General features: G+C 40.3%; 1 protein-coding gene across 8 annotated transcripts in view; it reads left to right on the forward strand.

Moving 5' to 3' along the window:
* Positions 1-20,906, forward strand: part of ANKS1A (ankyrin repeat and sterile alpha motif domain containing 1A) — a 195,287-nt gene that overhangs the window by 87,314 nt on the left and 87,067 nt on the right. For all 8 annotated transcript variants that reach the window (XM_084853043.1, XM_084853040.1, XM_084853038.1 and 5 more), the window contains exons 13-14: positions 1,739-1,871; positions 4,283-4,830. In XM_084853043.1, the coding sequence (XP_084709169.1) occupies positions 1,739-1,871; positions 4,283-4,830 (681 nt within the window). The remainder of the gene's footprint in view (positions 1-1,738; positions 1,872-4,282; positions 4,831-20,906) is intronic.

The raw sequence follows: 20,906 nt of genomic DNA on the forward strand, positions 1-20,906 counted from the left end.
AGCAAATATCTAGCATAGAGGTGAAATTATTTTAAATGTCAAATGAGGGCAAATGATAAAGAGAAAGAGTTCTTGCTTAGAAAAAAATTATTGTTTTTTACAAAATTATTATTTTCCATACACTGGAATGAGGGAGAGGAACAAAATATTAACTCTTAATAGCTTGGCAAATGTATATAAGGTTCAAATGATATTGTCTAAAAATTAAATAGAAGTATCAAAGAAGAAAATAGAAGTTTAATACCACTATGCATACTGACAGATTCTAGTGCCCCAGAATCCCTGAGTTGTTCAGCCACTCCTGCTCACAGTGGGAGTGATTGGGCAGCACAGACCAGCATGCTGCCACATTCACAATAAGAAGTTATTACAACTTTTGAACTGGGTCATTGAGTAAGAGATTCCAAGAGTGTGCAGTTCAGAAGATGAAGAGGAGAGAACAGCCTGTTAGCAAGGAAGTTTAGTGTACAGGCCCTTGTACTGATGCACTCATTGCTATTTTTCAAGTTCTCTTGGATTGAAAGAGGCCTGTGAAGCAGCAGCGTACTGTCAGTATTTACTAATATAAAATTTGGAGAGAGCACTTACATAGAGAATTGTTTTGCCATTGGGCAAATACAGTCCACTGTCATGATGCGCTGTGTAAACTAAAGAGGTTACAATCTTCACATAATGTATGCACGTTTTGCAGAATGAATCAACTGCAAAGCCAAGTATGGTCGCTACCTAGTCTAACTTTCTGGTAGAAGGAGTTCATATTTAAAGAGTAGATTGTTTCTTTGTTTAAACTATGGAGAATATCTTTCAATAGGCATCTTGCATTCTGAACCTGCAGGACATAGGCTGCTTGGACTGTTCTTTGTACTTTATGAGAAATGTTCACCAAGCATCTTAACATTTTTTTAATGAAGATTTCTGTAGTACGGGAGTTTAGTTATAGCTTCCAAGAAGGGGAGATGTTACATTTGATTTAGCAAAAAATGGTATCGTCAGGGCTGTGTACAATATGCTGAATCAAATGTATCATCTCTCTTCTTGGTGGCCATGGCCATGACTAACCTTCTTTACCACTGCAATCTTCATAAAAAAATGTTAAGATGCTTGGTGAAAATTGCTCAAAAAGTATGAAGAGCAGTCTGAACAGTCTATGTTCAGAATGCAAGATGGTATCTGGCATCTGGTGTTAGATTTGAGATTCCGAGAATCTTGCTTTCACATTCTAAAAACCATTTTGTATAGTCTTCGTGGTTGCAAAGAAAAGCTTGGAAATATGCAGGCAGCATATGAATGATCAAAACAAGGAGGTAGGCACGGACAGGGGATTGAAGGTTTCCTACAGCTGTTTTATTTACCCCTAACCATGTTCATATTGTAATCCAGTGATTACAAACCTTGTGTCCCCAGACAATGGTGGACTACAACTCCCACCATTCCCAGCCAGCATGACCACTGGTGAGGGATTATGGGAGTCCAACAATATCTAGGGACTCAGGTTTGGCAACTGCTGATCAAATATTTGTCCTCCTGATTCTTCCATTCTCTTCTGCCACTTGTCAAAGCTTCCACTTATACAAAATCACAGTTTGAAAGTCTTGGAAGCAGGATACATAATGTAAGCAGAACATATGCAATTATACTTAAATTGCAAAATGTTTTTTCTGGGTGTGGAATTTCAGCTTTGGCATGTGCTGCTCTAATAATAGCGTTTACATTTGAATAATATACGATCCCTTTGCAGGCTTGGCCACGAAAAGGTCCATCTTCCCAGGATATCCAATGGCCTCTGAATTGCCAAGCTTCTTCTGACTTTTCTTCTAGTCATTCTGAGCAATATCCAAGTCCTGAATCACACTTGATAGAGCTCTCAAAAGGTAGGTGTTCATTCCAAGTCATTCCAACTTCACAGAAATGTTCATTAAAAAAATGGTGTTTGCTCTTTTCTGTATGTAAAAGCATCATCGGGAGTGTTGAACATGGAGCGTGACTAAAATGCTCACAAATGTCTCTCATAAGACTTTGCTCATATGCCAGAAGATATTTTTGTGTTTGCTATTTTGCTTTCAGGAGATGGAAAGCACAGCCACTGTTTCATGCAAACAGTGATCCCATTGTTGGGCTTCATTGCTGGCTTTGGGACAGTCAAATGTTCCAGTGTGCAACACACATTGTCAGCTGCTTTTCCACCCTCTGATAGCAGTGCTGCTAAATGTTAACTCTATATACAGAAGGTACATTAAACAGAGTCTTATAGCTCTTCTGCAAGGGGTAAGGTGGGGAGGTATTCTGCACTTTACCCTTCCCTTTCTTGCCTCTGACCTATGGGAAACTGCTACTGTGAATGCCCATTGTCCCAGCAAGTCTGTCCAAGCAGGTAGGATACCCTGTATTTACTGTGGAATAGTTCACATTTACAGTTGGCTTGGAAAGATTTGGCAGACAATGGGAGGCTTGCAGGGTTGCACCAGGAAAGTCATGGGTTGTGGCAAGATATTAGTAAAAGCTTGTTTGGCATGTAACTTCATTGTATAAACAGCTTTCAGAAATGCACTGAAAATATGGTCTTGTCCTACTGACAAGCAAGGCGTATTAGAGGTGTGAAATGAACACATTGTGCCAGATAAGTATATAAGCTAGGCATGACACTAAAAAATCATTCTGCTAGAAGAGGTGTTTGTATCATATGTGAGCTTGTAGACTCTTGTACATGTAATAAGTAACGTCAAGAGACTGCTGTTAAAATTCTAGACTTATATCTTGGGAATTTTTATTGCAAGAGAATTGCTGCCAATGAGCACAATTTTGTCAGTTAAGCTGCTGTCCTGTTCTTGTAGAGTGGGTCTCATGAGTAGATGCCAGTTGAACATACAAAGCAAATGGGCTCAAACTTGTTAAATTTATATAACATGTAGCTTAAGAGTGGCTGAGTGACCAGCCAGATGTGATTAATAAATTTAATAAATAAATAAATAAATAAAAATCTAAGGGGAAACGCATGGCTGGTCCTTGCCAAAGTTTCTTTAGGTGTGTTATATGTAAAATAAAAGTGTGAATGCTTAGGAATGAGTGTGTGTGTGTGTGTGTGTGAGAGAGAGAGAGAGAGAGAGAGATTTACTGGTTTATTATGATCCCTGCATTCTGGTGACTCTGCAACCAGGAACAGTAAGTCGAATTTAAGCACTTCTTATTTGATTTTGAGGACAGTTAAGCACAGCTGAAATCAATGGAAACATTCTGAGTAGATTTGGTTGGCTTGATCCTGCCAGGACAGAAGCATTTGACTTTACTTATTAATTTGAAATCTGTTTCTATCTCCCTCTTCCCCAACACCCACCATAAGGTTCTAAACCACATCCCTGGATGTCAAGTATAGCCCATAGAAACAAACTTACCTTTCTGTTCCTCAAGTACAATCCCATATTTAGCTATTGAGGAAAATGTTGAGTAACATCCTGTTCCGAGGATGGTGGGAGGACTTGGAATTTCGTTAAGCCAGGGTTTTAAAACTTTTGGCTTTAACCTATAGTAAATATTGGGAAATGTATTGACTGTTGTTCAAAATGGCTCTTTACAATAAGCTTTTGAATAATTCATATCAGGTCAATTATTCATGCTTTAATCAGGTCTTGGTATTTGATACAACATATTAAAACACAAGTCTAGTAACAGTGTCACATTTCAGCAGCAATGACTGCAGCAGTACAGCAGGCCACTTTATGTGGAGGAATTAGTTAACTGGAAACAAGGTTTTGATGAAGTTAGCATTGCTGCTATGCCCTTATTTCTCTTGCATAAGGAGGTGAGCTCAAGCCACTCGGGAAGGGAGCAAGCTGTAGGGAGGAGGGGGGAATGTTTTCAAACTTGCAGGTTGTTTGCAGCTCTTTTTTCCCCCACCCAGTGCTCTGTGCCAAGGGTAGGGAGTGCTGCTCTAAATAACACTTTGGCCTTTATGGAAATATCTCGTGTTCCAGGAGTCTGACTGCCCCTCTCTCTGCAGAGTATAGTTAGCACTTCTCCAAACCTTATATAGCAAGGGCTGATTGTTAGTGTTAACAGGAATAAAACGAACTGGGGCGGGCTGCCAGATTGCATAAATCAGGCCAGTGTTTGGAATTTCATAAATGCTCTGACTTTGGGTACAATCTGAGTGCTCTGAACAATACTGAACTGTTCTTTTTCTTATTTCTTCCTCTCTTGGTGGGGGAAGCTAGAGCCCTACTTCTCTTGATTTTTGTGTGTTTGGGTTTTTGTTTTGTTTATTTATTTTGTTTCTGTCCTTCTGAAGACCAAAGGAGGAGCAGCAGTAGCCACAGCCAAGCAGATGCCCAGGACGTCCAAGGAGTGGATCAATTCTCAGGTCTGCTGCATGGTTCTTCTCCAGTGTGTGAAATAAATGAGGACCCTTTCAGACTTATTTCGGCTGTGGGCAAAGGAAGTACAGAAGGGACTGCTATGCAGCTGGAAGATGTTGAGGCATCTGGATCAGTACAGACTAGCGCTGCAGACCAAAATAAAGTGGTCTATTCAACCATCCATCATACCAGTGACAACAAGTTGGACCCTGAAACTTTAGCACATCCTCACTTGACACAACACCCTGGTGGTGCCGAGGAAGGAGACAAGAGCAGTGTTATGGGCAGAATTCACCCAGGAGGCAAGCCCAGAGCAGAACTAAAACTTAGCCGTAGCTTATCAAAATCAGATTCTGACCTTTTGACCACCTCACCAACAGAGGACGATACTATGGGAAGCAGAAGTGAATCGCTTTCCAATTGTAGTGCTGGGAAAAAAAGGCTGGAAAAATCACCTTCCTTTGCTTCAGAGTGGGATGAGGTAAGACTGACCTTGACTTTATAAATCTGTTTTCAAGTGAAATAAGAATTGCTGCATGAGTTGATTTGATAAGAGCATTTCTGGGGTGGAAAGACTGGAAACAATGTTATTTGTCCTATATCCATTTTACTTTGATAGATAATTGAAACTGACCCCATAAGTCAAACTCAGAGCTTTGAACATAGCTTTTGCAGAAGCGAGGGAGAAGTTTAAAAGATTAAAGTGTTCTTGCTAAAAGTTCAGGTTCAGGGTGTGAATTCCCTCAGCTTGTCTGTGACTTCGTAGCATGAATTTTGTACTGACGCGGGTGTGTGTGTGTGTGTGTGTGTGTAGAAAATGCTAGAGAATCAGTTGTCACGTTGGAATAAGCTTCCACAGCTTATTCTCTCTAGAATAGCTTGCAGAACCGAGTGGGTCACATATCTAGGTCACCGTTCTGTATAAATGAGAAGGCATCAGTAAAGGCAAGGAACACCTAAGTGTTTTTGCACAGGTGGCATATTCAGGCTGTCTTCAGGTAGGTAGCTCAGAGGATTAATAGGAATTCAGCTTAATATGTGAAAGACCTGTAACTGGTTAAATATTTCCTGATCGAAAGTTGCCTTAGTGAGCAGTCAGTTGAGATTAAGTGTCCCTCTTGAAACTGTACCACAGCATAACTGAAGTATTCTTTTCTGATTCTCCTCTGACTTAAAGCAGAGTTACGTGAAAGATGTTAATATAAATGGCTTCTTATGGATTAAAAGGCCAGTTATACCACAGCTGAGAATCAGTTTTTCAGAGCTGCATACCAAGTCCAAAAGGAATGTAAAGGAGAATCCATTATTGAGTACATTATATGGGTTGTGGGTTGAAATAATGGCATCACCATTTAGAGGTCAGTGGCATATATTTTTTAAACTGAAGAATTATATTAAACTTCCTACTAAACTATTATTCTTATATAATAAACACATTTGGGAACAAGTTTTCATAGTTAAAATAGCTGTCCAGTGCCCAGATAGCCAGATGTAGTTTCTAAAAAATATGGTCACCATGGAGTCATTTTGGAACCACTGTTCCCCAAATCTAACATTATATTCTGCATCTTATGCTAATTTTTTAGAACAGAACCCTTGTAATCTGTGATTGAGGTCTAGAAGACAGTGCTCAGAAATGTTGCTCTGCCCCCAGTTTCACAGGTGTTTTTTGATTCAGTATTGAGTATCCACAATCTAGTTCTCTAGTTTTTACATAATGATCAATCCCATTCATATGTGTCAAGTGAAGTAAGTGTCTGCAGTAATAACAGTTAACAAGAACAACAGTCAAAAGAAAGCAGACAAAATAAATAGAACAAGCTTGTTGCAGAAAAATCTAGGAGTCCCATAGCTTCGACTCACTAGTCACCTTCTTATCTAAAAATAAACTGTCTCTGTCCAAATGGTTACTGCCACATCTTCACATGAGAAAGTTAGGCTTCCCTCTTTTTGTTAAAGCAATCATTGTAGCAGAATTGTCCATCCATAAGGGATTGGTTTCAGGACCCTGGATATAAAACAGATTCCCATAATATCATTGAAACAATGAAATAAAAACTAATTGTACTGCTAAGCATCAAAACCAAATTTGTTTAACAAGGTGGGTAGTAACCAGTGGTACTGGTGATGTGTTCTGTTTGCATTACTATGAATTAATACCATGACTGGTAATTAAGCATTGTTTGGAAATACTAGATATGATTCAAGTAAGAGGTCTTGTATATATGAGAATTCTTGGTCTGGAAACTGTCCCATGCATTGCAGAAATCAGTGTTGCCATTAATGTTTGCAATTTTGATCTTGTTACTAACTCCTATCTAAAATTATTACGCCAGGAAAATATAAATGATTATGACTGCTATCAAAAATTGTCTGCAGCGACTTTAAACAGTTCAAGATGTTCTCTTTCCCAACCAGGGTGTTCAAGTGTTTTCACAATACCTCTCCAATGGTTCTGTAATGCCCAGTCTGTTTCTTCCAGAATTATTGCTTACATAATCTTTGAAGACTTGATTAGGGTCAATGATACTAGGACTGTAGCGAACTGCTGGAACTCATCTTGCTGTTCTCTGTGCTAATGGTTTATTTGCCATTCCATCTGTGTTCTGATGGAAGTTTAGTATGTATTCAAAAAATAAGGAAAGAAAGAAAGAGAAAGAGAGAAAGCCTACAGTACTGTATCTGGAAGATATTTAGCAGAATACTGTTAAAACTACTTTCATCGGGCTGACTACAAAAGAGACCGTTCCTTATATAGAATCATAGAATCATAGAATAGTAGGGTTGGAAGGGGCCTACAAGGCCATCGAGTCCAACCCCCTGCTCAATGCAGGAATCCAAGTCAGAGCATCCCTGACAAATGGCTGTCCAGCCTCGTCTTAAAGGCCTCCAGTGTGGGAGAGCCCACCACCTCCCCAGGTAATTGGTTCCATTGCCGTATTGCTCTGACACTCAGGAAGTTTTTCCTGATGTTCAGCCGGAATCTGGCTTCCTGTAACTTGAGCCCATTATTCCGTGTCCTGCACTCTGGGATGATCAAGAAGAGATCCTGGCCTTCTTCTCTGTGACAACCTTTCAAGTACTTGAAGAGTGCTATCATATCTCCCCTCAGTCTTCTCTTCTCAAGGCTAAACATGCCCAGTTCTTTCAGTCTCTCTTCATAGGGCTTTGTTTCCAGTCCCCTGATCATCTTTGTTGCTCTCCTTTGAACCCTCTCCAGCTTGTCTGCATCCTTCTTAAAGTGTGGTGCCCAGAACTGGACACAGTACTCCAGATGAGGCCTAACCAGTGCTGAGTAGAGGGGAACTAGTACTTCCCGGGATTTGGAAGCAATGCTTCTATTAATGCAGCCCAAAATAGCATTTGCCTTTTTTGCAGCCACATCACATTGTTGGCTCATATTCAGCTTGTGATCGACGACAATTCCAAGATCCTTCTCGCTCGTAGTGTGGTTGAGCCACGTATCCCCCATCTTGTAACTGTGCATTTGGTTTCTTTTTCCTAGGTGCAGAACTTGGCATTTGTCCCTATTAAATGCCATTCTGTTGTTTTCTGCCCAGCACTCCAGTCTATCCAGATCACTTTGAATTTTGTTTCTGTCTTCCAAAGTATTAGCTATCCCTCCCAATTTTGTGTCATCTGCAAATTTGATCAGCATTCCCTGCACCTCCTCCTCCAAGTCATTAATAAAAATGTTGAAGAGCACTGGGCCCAGGACTGAGCCCTGCGGTACCCCACTCGTTACCTCTCCCCAGCTTGAGAAGGTCCCATTGATAAGCACTCTTTGAGTCCGATTCTGTAGCCAACTGTGGATCCACATGATCGTTGTTTCATCTAGCCCACTTCGAGCAAGTTTGCTCATCAGGATATCATGGGGCACTTTGTCGAAAGCTTTGCTGAAGTCGAGGTATATGATGTCCACAGCATTCCCACGGTCTACAAGGGAGGTGACTTGATCAAAAAATGAGAAGAGTGTGCGTCCTCCTCTTCACCCATGTAAATTCTCTCTTCCTTTGTCAGTGATAACCGTGATTTTATGGGCTGGATCCAGATTAATTTCAGCACACTTAGTTCCCATTGAAATCAGTGGGATGTTATTTTTTTCAGTGGGACCTAGGGGTGACTAACAGTGCGATTCTATGCATGGCTACTCAGAATTAAATCTTACTGAGTGCAATGGGGCTTATTATCAAGGAGATGTGTCTAGGATTGCAGCCTAACAATCTGAATCCAACCCTGTGTCTGCATGCAACAGTGTGTCTCCTTTGGTGCTAACTATAGTTGTTAAGTAGGGTTAGCTTTTTATTTTTAAAAAACACAAGACACCCAAGGGAAGGAGAGTGCAGGGAAAAGTCATAAGAGGGAAATAATTTTTAATAAAACAACTAAGGAAAAAGGGGATGCTTACAGGTCTTACACCTAAACAAAGGTTATAGTTACATAGACTGCTATTATTATTCTTTATATCTATCAGACTAGTTCACCTTAAAGCAGAATGTGCACTAAGCATTATCAAATCAATTCTGGAAAAATAAAGGGTGCCCCATTAGCTATACAGTTATCCCATCTTCATTGATTTTCCTTTGTTCTTATAGGAGATGTCAATTTGGCCATTGCCACAAAATCCCACATCTTTATTATCCAGTCTTCTATATCTGGAGGTTTGGATAATTCCCAGTATTTGGCATATACTAGCAATTGCTATCATATCAATCAGTTCACCATGTTCTTTATGTATAAGGTCTTCAGTGTAAGTTAAAAGAAAAAGTAGTGGATCAAGTGTTATAATATAAACTAATATTCACCTGGGCATGTCCATCACATATAATGAACGTTACCTTGGTTTTTGAACATTTCCAGCAATGAGGATTATATTTCTTATTAATTTTTATTTACTATCAGAGTAGTAACATCCTATCTTACCATTATTTTAAATTAATTTTCTCCAATGTTCATACACAGAGACAATTTATTTCCTATTCTATGAATGTTAGCTCCTACATCATGTGCCCATCTTACCATATATTTTTTACCCGTTTCGTTTCACAATTAAATTTTAAAAGTTTTTATATATTACAGAATAGCTGTTTTTCCATGTTTATTACTATGTTCTCAAATTCTGTAATTTCCCTAAACTAGCTGATTTTAAGTACATTAGTTAAAAAAAAACCCTGAAGGTTCTCAAATCACAATAGATTTTCAGTTTCCCATTTATTTTCTATTTCTACAGATTAAAAACCCTGTTATCTACTACTAAGCCCTTACATATAGTAGAGAGGAAAAGGATGGATCCAGATTTAGTCAAGCTTGGAGTAGACTCATTTAGATCAGTGGAACAAGTTAGTTATGACTAACTTCCATCCCATAAGTCTGGATCCAACTCAATCATAGAATTTGGAAATATCTTTATTAACTTTGGGATCATCTATAACTGATTGTACAGGTGATCAGGCTGACCTTATATTCTAAGTTTGAATTTATTCCACATCCTGAGGTTTGAAATCAAACTGTTTTCTTTTGCAGCGAATGGTCTTTCATTTATATTTACTTGTGAAATATTATGTAATGACTCAAGTAAGCTTTCTCAGATTTTACTGTTGAGAGCAGCAATGTTTTATCCAGTCAACTAACCAGTTGATACATTTTGCAAAATAGTATACTTTTATGTTTGGTACAGCTAACACTCCCCCCTTTTCATTCTGTATAATTAGCGCTTTTACCCTAGATTTCTTGTTTCCCCTCATAAATGTAGATATCAGCATTTGCCGTTTGATTAATTGTACATTCAATATTCTGATCAGAATAAATTGAAGTAAAAACAGTTTTAGCTAATAGGGTCATCTTTACGCTGAAATTCTGCCCAAGATAGTGAAATTCAATTTGAACCATTGATCTATTAAGCATTACAATTTTTTTTTAATACAGCGGCTCACAGATTAATGCACATAGTGTGTCTGTGTATATATATAAAAGCAGGAAATTAGGATAAAATGGGAGGAAATGGCTGGTTGTAGGTACTGACTTTTGTTTCCAAGCTGAGGCTCTTTGGGCCAAGTCCTGTCCTATCCCGCTACCTTAAGTAATGTAGGTGTAGCTGAGTAATGTAGGTGTAGCTGAGTTGGCCTTAAGTAAAGGTCTTTCTGAGCCAGCATCAGGCTGTTCCTCAGATGCTGTTCAAGTCTATGGGCTTGTTGAATGGAAGAGACTGAAGTATAAATCCTGACAACTGCTTACAAGCAAGGTGTAGGAATATCAAAGCAAGAAGCAACACATAAGATAACCTTGCTTATTGCTCACTTCACTAGGGAATAAATTAGAAGGAATGAACTTATGTATGAGGCAGGCTGTAGTTAGCATAAATATTGGAATGCTTTTAAACTTAGCTCAAGGCTAAAGTGGTAAATTTGTTTTTGTAATTTGCTCATAAATATTCAGCAGCTGTGAAATCAATGTGCAGCAGTCAAAGCACAGTAAATTTTACATAATGTGAATACATTGTTTTTGTTCTTGAAGGTTGAAGTGGGATGTGTCACTGTGTGCCAGGATGTGGAATGTTGGCACTTCAGTTTCAGAGGCATGTTTAACTTGTACATACGCTTTTTGTGTGTTGTAGAACTTTGTACGTTTACTTTGTACATTTATTTGAACTGATTCTTTTAAATAATCCTCAGTCCCGTTGGAGCAAAGCTCTACTTAATACATTTATTTATTTATTTATTTATTTATTAGATTTCTTAGCTGCTCATTTACGCTTACTTACTTAGCAACTAAATAAATTGTATTCAAAGGCAGCATGACATAAATTAGACAGAAGTGATTTCACCCACTTCTGAAAATTATGTCTGTGGTGAATATAAACCTTTTAGGGAACTATAGACAGCAACATGGACACCTGTACCAATGTCATCCAATGCAGGGGGTAGGAGGGGAGGGCAAAGCTACACAACAGTGTGTAATTTTCATTTCTACACATAGCACACTGCACTACAACATACTTCTGATTTTTCTTGTGTGTGCTTTGACGGTTAGTATCACATTCTATGACAACTGGAAGCCTACACAGAGTAGCAGAAAATCCTGGGAAATTGACAACACTAATACAGAAGAGTGTTATATAGCCAGGCTTCCTATAAAAGACATTGACCTAGTTTACACGACATAACAGCAAACGGTGGTTTATCTGCAGGGGCTGTCATATTGTGCCGGGCACACTCAGGCAGTATTTTTATTTGGTGCCTGTCTTGCTATGGCTTGTCATGTTGTGCTAACCCAGGTGGCAGGGGTTGCTTGACAGTTAGATGACCCTGAAATAATCCATGGCTTTTTTTAGGGTTCTTTGAGGGTTGTGTAACCCTCAAACAATCCCTGCTGCCTGGGTTCACACGACATGACAAGCCACAAAAATGGCTCCCGTGGGCACCTGACACAACATAAAGTCCTTGTAGGTAAATTAACTCATGGTGGGCTGTCATGTTGTGTGAGCGAGCTCATTATGAACTCCAACAAAACTTTTATTAAGAGTGAAGGATATAAAAGAATACTAGGAGCAAGAGGGGGGAAAACCCAGATGTCCAAATACAGTTAAGAATGTCATATTGGCCTTATAACACTGGCCTTATAACATTGACAGCTCCACACGACTTGTAGTTGAATAGTTTCCTTCATCTTGGTAACACTGGGGAACATTCTGTAGAGAGAGTAGTAGTGGATCCTGGGGGGAGTGTGTCTGTCAGAGGGAGGAGAAATGGATTGCCTTCATTGGGGTTTAGGGTTCTAGAGGAACCTGGACTTCTCACTTTACTTTTTCACTTTGTTATTAGACACTTTATATCAGCTGACTATAATCTTTTGAATAGCTTGAAGTCTGAACTGCAGCAGTGTTCTTTAAAATTGCACATATTTTTTCCTGGAACTGCACATTTTGTGTATGCTTGCACATAATTTTAAAAAGTCCTGGTAGCACCAGAGAACAGGTCTACAATTTCTGGTAGATCTGGTGACTGAGTAATGACAAGGCTTGGGTACCAAGCCTGCCAAGATAGGCAGAACTGATGTCTGGGAAATTTGTATAGCAGATCTGCCCTTTTATTGTTTCTCAGTGGGTAAACCTAGTATCCAGACAGTGTCTTTCTATCCACAGCTGAAAACCCTCAATACTTTACTGGTCTCCCTTCACCTCTGCAATGGCCCTTCAGCCAAGGGCCGTTACAGGGGTGAAGGGCATGGTAAATAAGATGTGCTTGTGTCACCTGCTCAGCTTGTAGTCCATCCCTACACTCTGCTCTCCAGGCAGCACACAATAGTCTCAGGTACCTTCACAACAGGATTCTTTATTCCTACAATGCATGAGAAAATACCAACTTCTGAGGAGCTACATAGCGCACTGTCTCAGCTCCAGTGCTGTGCTAAGAGAGAAGGGAGGAGAGGCTTCACCCAGGCCTCATGCAAGAACTAAACATGGCAGGTTCTCATAAAATTATACACACACATCACAACAACTCCCTCTGGTCCTTAATAAATTGCACTGCTGCTACAGTCAACTTCACAGCCCCATCTGCATTTCCTTAAAAAAACAACACCCCAACAACCAGGAGACTGGATAACAACACTGCAGGGTTGTCATACACTACTCTACCCCACCCTGCACCCCCCACAAAATGGTAACAACAGTGGGCTACTTTGGAGGGCTGGTGCAACCCACTTTCTCAGCTACAACTTTGCCACCTGCAGTATAGTTATAATAATGATTAATTTTATCTGCATGTATTGTTGGGGTAATAGTTTAAATGTTTACAAACTCAGGAAAAAATATGAACAAAACCTGAGATAGAAGAAAGCATGAACTCCTGTCTTTGCTGCTGCCTTTTGTTTTTGAGTAGATACGCTATTGCCCAATCTTAGCCACACTAAACCCCTGGATCTCTAAATCATTTTGATGAGGCAAGAATTGCTTCTGAACAGGGAACACACACGTGCTGCCCCCAAAAGGCTTTAAAATGAACCTAGACGTCCCTTCTCCAGATTGTGGTCATCTTGACCATTGGTATGACTTCATTCATGGGCTAAAAACACTGAAAGGCAGGTGCAGGCTAGTTTCTCACAAAACAAATAGGCAGAATAGTGGCCGCACATTTTGCCTCCTGTCTTGGGTTCTACAGGGGCTAGTGACTTGAAAAAATATTAAAAAGTTTGGAATCTGGAGGAGGACATCAACTGCCCCCATTTCCCCCTCCCAGATGCCTATGGACAGAACAGCATGAAGTAAAATTAAACAATATCATTTACAAACCATAGAATACCTAAGGGGAAAAAAACAGATTTGTGCAAGATGCAGGGAAGAAAAGCATAGTATTTAGAGTTTGCCTAGCACTGATTACACTGAAAATCTCTCTCCCTGCCACCCCCCCCCCAGGTAATCCTACCTAGGTGTTAACATTTCTATTTACTTTGAGTTGGTCTAGTCCTTTCATTATTGGGAAACAATGACATTGTAATTTGTAAAACAAGTTTAAACTGCTTACATCAGTTTTATGTGGTATCTTGTAAATGTAGTGATTCTTTTAACTGGAAATATTTTACTCTTTTCACAATCTTGCGCATTAGGGAGCTGTGTGGTTTCCAAACACATGTGATCATGCACATTAAATTTCCCTTAAGTATAAAGTATGCTTAAGAACAGCCAGGATTTGGTCTGCAAATCATTTATGTATTTGTGTGCAGCATTTGTAAAGCTAGCCCATTAAATCTGTGTGCTGTGCTGTAGATTGGCTGCACACAGAACTGGAAACATTGCCAACTTGACTGGGCATGTGAAAATGTAATCCTTGTGCCTAGGATTCTCAAATATTTGTCATTTCTGGTTGTGCATCAGCTATATATTACTATTGTACAGCTGAGTTTCAGACTTTGCACTACAGAGAAACATGATTACGGTGCTCTGCCAAATCACCCCATGCCACACCTTTTTCCTTCACCATACCTTACAACTTTTCCTCTTGACTCCTGACATATCACACCTATAGCACCTCCCACTCAAATGCCACTTAAGATATCTCTTCTTCCCTTGTACCGTTCTATACTTCCCAGTTTTTCCCCAGCCTTTCTCTACAGTACATGCTCATTAGCCTTGAAATGACAAGTCACACAAAGCAGTTTTTTTCAACTTAACTGACAAAATTTTTCTGACAAACCTATTTCTGTATTGCAAGTACACAAAGCTGCAGAAGCTCATCACTGTAAATACTTAAACTGCATACACCCAATAACAATCAACAGAGCAGTCAAATGTTTGCATTTTCAAGGAAAGGATGAGGAATTTCTCAGATGAGTAAGTCATGGTATCCAGATGTTTTGCAGCTGGGAGATGTTTATCTTATAACCCCACCAGTTTCATCATGTTGTGCAACAACTATGAGAGGGCAACAGACACACTAGCTAGCTATTTAGTAAAGATTTATTAGATGCACAGCTTGCATTGATTACTCAGTTTGAGCACCCTAAGTCCTAGTTACCTATAAGGCCCAATAAGATCTATTGGCTCTTCGTGTTACCTGAAGCAGCAGTATACTGCCTAGCCATCTGCAGTGCTATAAAGATCAGACCAGCAGTCTCCTCTGCTTGCAAACTGCCCAGGTGGTGCATGGAGCAAGGACCCTAGGCCCTTTGCCAGAATCCCTGATTCAAGAACCCTATGTTCACAACCAGTTTACTTACTTGAAGCCATGTTTGACCACTGACATTCTCAATCCAAAACAAATTATACTTATGCTTAGTCATATTGGGATTTTTTATGAGCTTCAGCATGAGAGTCTGAGTGCTTATGCGTAAGGTTTCTAAGATGTGGTGATTGGAGGAAGGGCTAGCATCTATTGGTTGAACATTTGGCTTATCTGATTGTGCAAACTAGTTTGGCAATTCTGGCTTACATTAGTAACTGAGCTAGTAGAGAGGAAAAGGATGTCATGTTTGCAGCAAAGAGCAAGTGTAGCTAGCTTCCAAAAAGCACATCTGTGTTTGAAACTAGTCATGTGGGAATGATTACAAGGCTTTTTATCTAGCTTCAAGAAAGATGCATACTGCAAGAATCAGGCAATGGACACACCGTAAATATTGTGGTCTCCAGGCTACTAACACATATTAAACCATTCCGGCATTTATTTTCTATTAACGGAATCACTCATGAGAGGACTTAAATGTTTCTAAATTGTAACATGGGAAGCAGTCCTGCCACATTTATACATAATATCTAGCCAAGTCATGCTGTAGTTCTATGTATTTTGTTAAATATGTCTGAAAAGTTTGTTCGCAGCTACTTACTTAGTAAAATGACTTAACTCCCTTTGCTTTTGTTTCAGGCATAGACTTAACAGTACATATAAGGACTGCATGCTCCCTCTTGTCTTATTTGTTTAAGATGTTGCAATACCTTGCCTCACAAATGGGAGCTAGTTAACTGTTATTCTCTTGCCTAAAATTGTAAACAAACATCAATCCCCAAAACTCAGTATGCTGGTAAAATATCCTAAAATTACTCACTCCAGCAGTTTGCAGCCAGCCACAGGATTTAGCATACAGTTAATTCCCTTTCCACTGGAGGGATCGTGTCTTATATTCCATTTTTTTCCCATCCAGTAGGGTATTTATTTTTTGAAGTACGTTATTGTTGATGTTTGCTTTCAGCATCTCATGTAAGGAGCTAACCTATAACTTATACCCCACATCTGAAATTAGATTTAATACTGTCTGGGTAGGTTACTCAAACTACTATCATTGTTTTTATCCAAAGATCATCATACTTGGCCTTTTCAGAAGCCATTATTGAAGCACATTAAAGTCTTAAACCATATCTGAAAAGTGCTGCCCCATTTTTGTTACTACTGTCATGGGTATAAGGAAAAGGAGTTTTAAAACAGAAGGAGTTGAAATAATTTAGATGCCACTGCTGTTAAATTTGCACAGAAATCTACTCAAACAGTTCTGAATTCAAATTCTAGTGCAGGTGGGCAGAAGCAAGAAGCTGAACTAACTGCCTCTGGTGTTTTTTTTAAACATTATTTATAGTTCTATGCCACCTTTGTTCCATCATGGAATTCAATGTAGTGTATGTAGAGTTACCAGGTAAGCTCATGCTCAATATATGAAGCTGCCTTTATACTGACTCAGACCATTGGTCTAAGCCAGAGATAAGCAGTGTCGCGCCCATGGGCACCAGTGTACTCTCAGACACCTTTCTTCATGCCTGCCACGATGCCCTACCCCTCTCACTTGTTTTTAATTAACACGTTTTCTTAGCAGCAGCTGGGATTGCTTCAGAGCAAAGTGAAGGCCTCCTGCTGCTTCCATCTTCATTTCCTATTAATGCCTCTGGGTCACTCATGAGGCCCAAAGACATTCTTAAGAAATCAAGAGGGCAGACAGCTACAGGCCAATGCTTTCCTCTGCAGCATTCCAAGCCACCAAGAAAAAGGAGGGGAAAAGAAAAGGGGACTCCTGTCACTTTTGTCTGGTATACTGGGGCCAGGGTGTGTGTGTGCGTGGCTAGAAAGGGCAGTGCTAAGCTAGTAGCCAAGTCAGGGAAGGCAGCAGAGGCTCAGGAAAGCAGCTAGGAGTGAATGGGGGGGGAGTTTGGGGAGGCTTGTGTGCTCGCTATGTCTGATGGGGGCTGCATGTATGTAAGAAAGAGAGAGGGTGAAAGAAAAGGCTTAGGAGGAATTTCGAGGGGTTCTGAAAAAGAATGACTAGGTTTTTCTTTGCTTGCAGTGAGGAAGAGAAGGAAGGGATGTGTGTGCATGTCTATATGTATGCATGTATGATGCATACATGGGGTGTTTGCATGTAAGTGAATGAGAGAATGGATAGAGGGGAAGGGTGTGTGTGTGTGAGAGAGAGAGAGAGAGAGAGAGAGAGCGCATGTGTCCATGGGTGGTGAGCTGGATAAGTCCAGAGTGGGCTAATTCAAGGGGGAATTAGTTGGCTGTTGTGTATGGTGGTGGGGGAGAGTTGGCCTACTGTGGAATAGGTTTCTGCTGGCAGTAAAAACTGTGGGTTCGACTGAATAGTTTAGTGTGTTGGGGCTCAGCCCCCATCTCTGCCTTGTACTCAGTGTTTTGAGCAGGTTACTTGTCCTTTGACTACCTATGCCTTCCATGGCAGCCATTTTGTGGTGGTGCCCAGGACAGTTTATTAAATTGCTAAATGTTGCCCTGGGCCCAAAAAGGTTGCCTAGCCATAGTCTAAGCTCAGTATGTATGTATGTATGTATTTCTGTACTGCCCAATAGCCAAAACTCTCAGTATTATCTACCTGGACTTGCAGCAGCTCTCCAGAGTTTCAAGTAAGTGAATTTTTCCCAGTGCCTACTACTGGAGATGTCAGGGATTGAACCTGCAATCTTCTGCATAACAAGTATGCTTTACTACTGAGCTATAGACACTTTCACTCAGGCACTGACTACACTCCGATCAGGCTGCTGCATCATGTACCTTTCAGACCATGCCCTGGGAAATAACATTATGGGCTGAAGAATGTAACCCTCCTTAATCCAAAGGGGTATAGAAATTTGCACCAGCTTCTTTGTTGGTTTTCTACATTAATCTTCAGCTCAAGCTCAGCCTGACAGTTGGAAGAAAGGAAGGAGCATGTAGAGTGGGAGCTGGCTACACATTAATGTTACTTGCAGGAGAAGCAGCAAGCTCTTACTGTTTGAAACCCTCAAGGGCTCTCTCCTACAAATGTCCAGATAGGCAAGGAAGGCTAGAGACAACTGAAGCACAGGCTCCCCCCCATGCGTTTCTCTAGAGCCCCAGTTCGTCAAGCTCACAGCATTAGCTCCTTGCCAGAAACCATGCTGTCATCGCTGTGGCTGTGGGAGGTGGGATTATCTTCCATTGTTCATTCATCAGCTATCAATCTTCCCTGTTCTTTCCCCTTCCACTTTCTAGAGACAATTGACAGATTAAGAGTCAACAGTAGAAGATGGATCCTTTCTCTCTGGCAAAGAGGTGCTGTGAGTTTGATGCTGACATGCTGGGTCAGTGCTTCAGTCCTTTTTTAGACTTCCCTGCCTGTGGGGACCATTTTTGGGAGAGAAGCCCTTTGTGTTTCTAAACACAGCCAGCTGCCAGCTGCTTCCCACGTGAGACACTGCAATATGTAGCCCAACTATGAGTCACGCTTTGATTGAAAGAGATGATTCTCTCCCACGTAGTCTGCCTGCGTCTCCCACACAGCCCAGGTTTGGCATCTAGAATCCCAACTGCCCATTGGCAGTCTTGTTAGTTCTACTTCCTCCGTTTCCCCTCTGCAAACACAAACACAGTAGCAGCCTCTTGGGCCAGGAGAAAACAGTCCATCATATGCTCAGTGGATGTGACTGCTCAAGAGGGGCTTGCTTGGCTCCATTCTAAAGAGCAGCCCAAGCAATCACATAGCTCACTCTCACATCCCTTGCTAGTGTTTCATATTTAACTTCATATCAGGGCTTGTCTCAGCCCTGCTGAGTATTTGGAACCTCCTTCCTAGCCCTACATTGCACACTTGAGATGCCAGGACTCCAACGCTCCTGACAAAGGATATTGTAAATTTTCCTAGCAGTGAGTGCTCCTGTGTTACAATTCATTAGTCATTTGTTATTTAAATATGTATCTTGGGGGAAGGAGTTACCAGTTTGTGGGGGGCAGGGGCAAGTAGCGTCTTACCAGGTTACTTAAAACATTTAGAAAATTGGTATATGAACGTGTGGAGTAGGGGGTGGTACAATTTGCACCGTTGTGGACAAGCAGACTGGCTGTGATTTCTCAGTAGTGGAAAGTAAGGCAACTGACATTTTAGCTTGCATTATTTTGTCTTGCTTTCTAGTGGAACTGAGGTGGAGTGTCAGTGCTTCTCTAAAATGAAATGTGTAGGGTTTCAAGCCTATCTGGATGTCATATTGACTCATGCCCTCTGTCACTCCATCCTGGAAGATGTTCTTGGTAATCCCAGTCAGTTGGAGATTAGTTGTGCTTATTCAGTGGAGAGAGGTGCTTTGTCATTAAAAATAGGTTTGTCTAATGCTAAGCTCTGGTGGGCCTTGTTGGAAATAAAGAGCACTTTCATATGATCTAGAGCAGCCTTCCCCAACCTGATGCCCACCAGATGTATTGGGCTTCAACTCCCATCAGCTTCAGCCAGCATGGCCAGTGGTCAGTAATGCTGGGAGTTGTCGTTCACAACTGGAGGGCACCAGATTGGAGAAGGCTGGTCTAGGATCTTCAGATTGTTGACTAAGTTACAATGTTCCCTTCTTATGTAAGGACACACAGGATTCAGATGGCTTTCAGTGATGTCTTTCACACATAACACTAACTTATGGCTTACTTAACCCATGGTTTGTTGCCTTACCCAGGTTTGTCTGGCACACAGTTGAACTAACTGGTTTATTTTGTCAATCCCTGGGTTGTTTGTTTCCCTTTTCCTTTGCCATCTCACTCCCTGTATCCTTTGCAGCACTGCAGTATTAGCATGTAGAGCGGTTGGGTATTACATGGGTACCATATATGCGAGGTAATGTGATGCTCTGCAGAAATGTCTAAACCAATTGGAAGGGGAGTTGCAGTGGTTGGTACCATAAGCCCCTTCATTTGCATTTCAGCTCTGATTTGTAGGATCCTTGACAAACCTTGTTTCTTTATCAACAGTGACCATTACTCAGACTGTTATATTTCTGATTGAAAAATCCTGATAAACATTTTTAGATTTTCACTATAACCTTGAAATATCTGTGAATATATAGTAGAGATCATTGGTTACAAATCAAATATAGTATGGTGATTAGTTCTAATCATTATTATTTTTATAAAGTGAAAATCAGAGCTCATCAGAAGGGAGAAATTCAGAATCCTTGCACAAATCAAGCCTCAAAAGTGTCTAGAACAATAACCCCTTTTGTTGGTATGTATTCTCGGTACTTTACATAATAAAACATTTAAGTTCCAAGCATCGGCAGAGAAGTCAGGTGAATTTCAAACTCTTCTGGTAAACACTCCCATCTTATGGTTAAAGATGAAACTACACCTTCCTTTAAGACAGCAGCAATTTCTTCTATGCTCTGTATTCAAGTAACTCTTCTTCAAAACTTTGCTTTCTTTAAAAAAAAAAAAAGGAAGTGTATATCTCTCAATACAAGTTCTCATTCTTCCTCAGCTAACATTTGCTCTCCTGGTTCAAATTCCTCTTTCCTGCACCCCTTTTTGGAAATCCCAAAATATATAAATATATATATATATGTCGTTCTTGCATAAAAATTCCTGAACCTATAAATCTGAAACTTGACTGACTTGATCTCCTCAGAATCTGCCACTATGCCTGTGATTTTTATCCAGTTCTCCCAGGAAATAAAAAAAAGTTATTGGCCATTCACTTTTTTAAAAAATCAAAATTTAAAGGCATCTAGCACAAAAGCCCCAGCACCTGTTCGTCTGAAATTTGGCTGGTTTCATCCCTTCACAAGGCTACTATGCCTACAAATTTCATGCATTTCTATCAAACAGCAAAAAAAAGTTGATTTCCAATGATAGA

Source organism: Heloderma suspectum, chromosome 4 (genome assembly GCF_057233095.1).
Source record: "Heloderma suspectum isolate Gila_16-S chromosome 4, 16-S_ref, whole genome shotgun sequence".
NCBI classification, from domain to species: Eukaryota; Metazoa; Chordata; class Lepidosauria; order Squamata; family Helodermatidae; genus Heloderma; species Heloderma suspectum.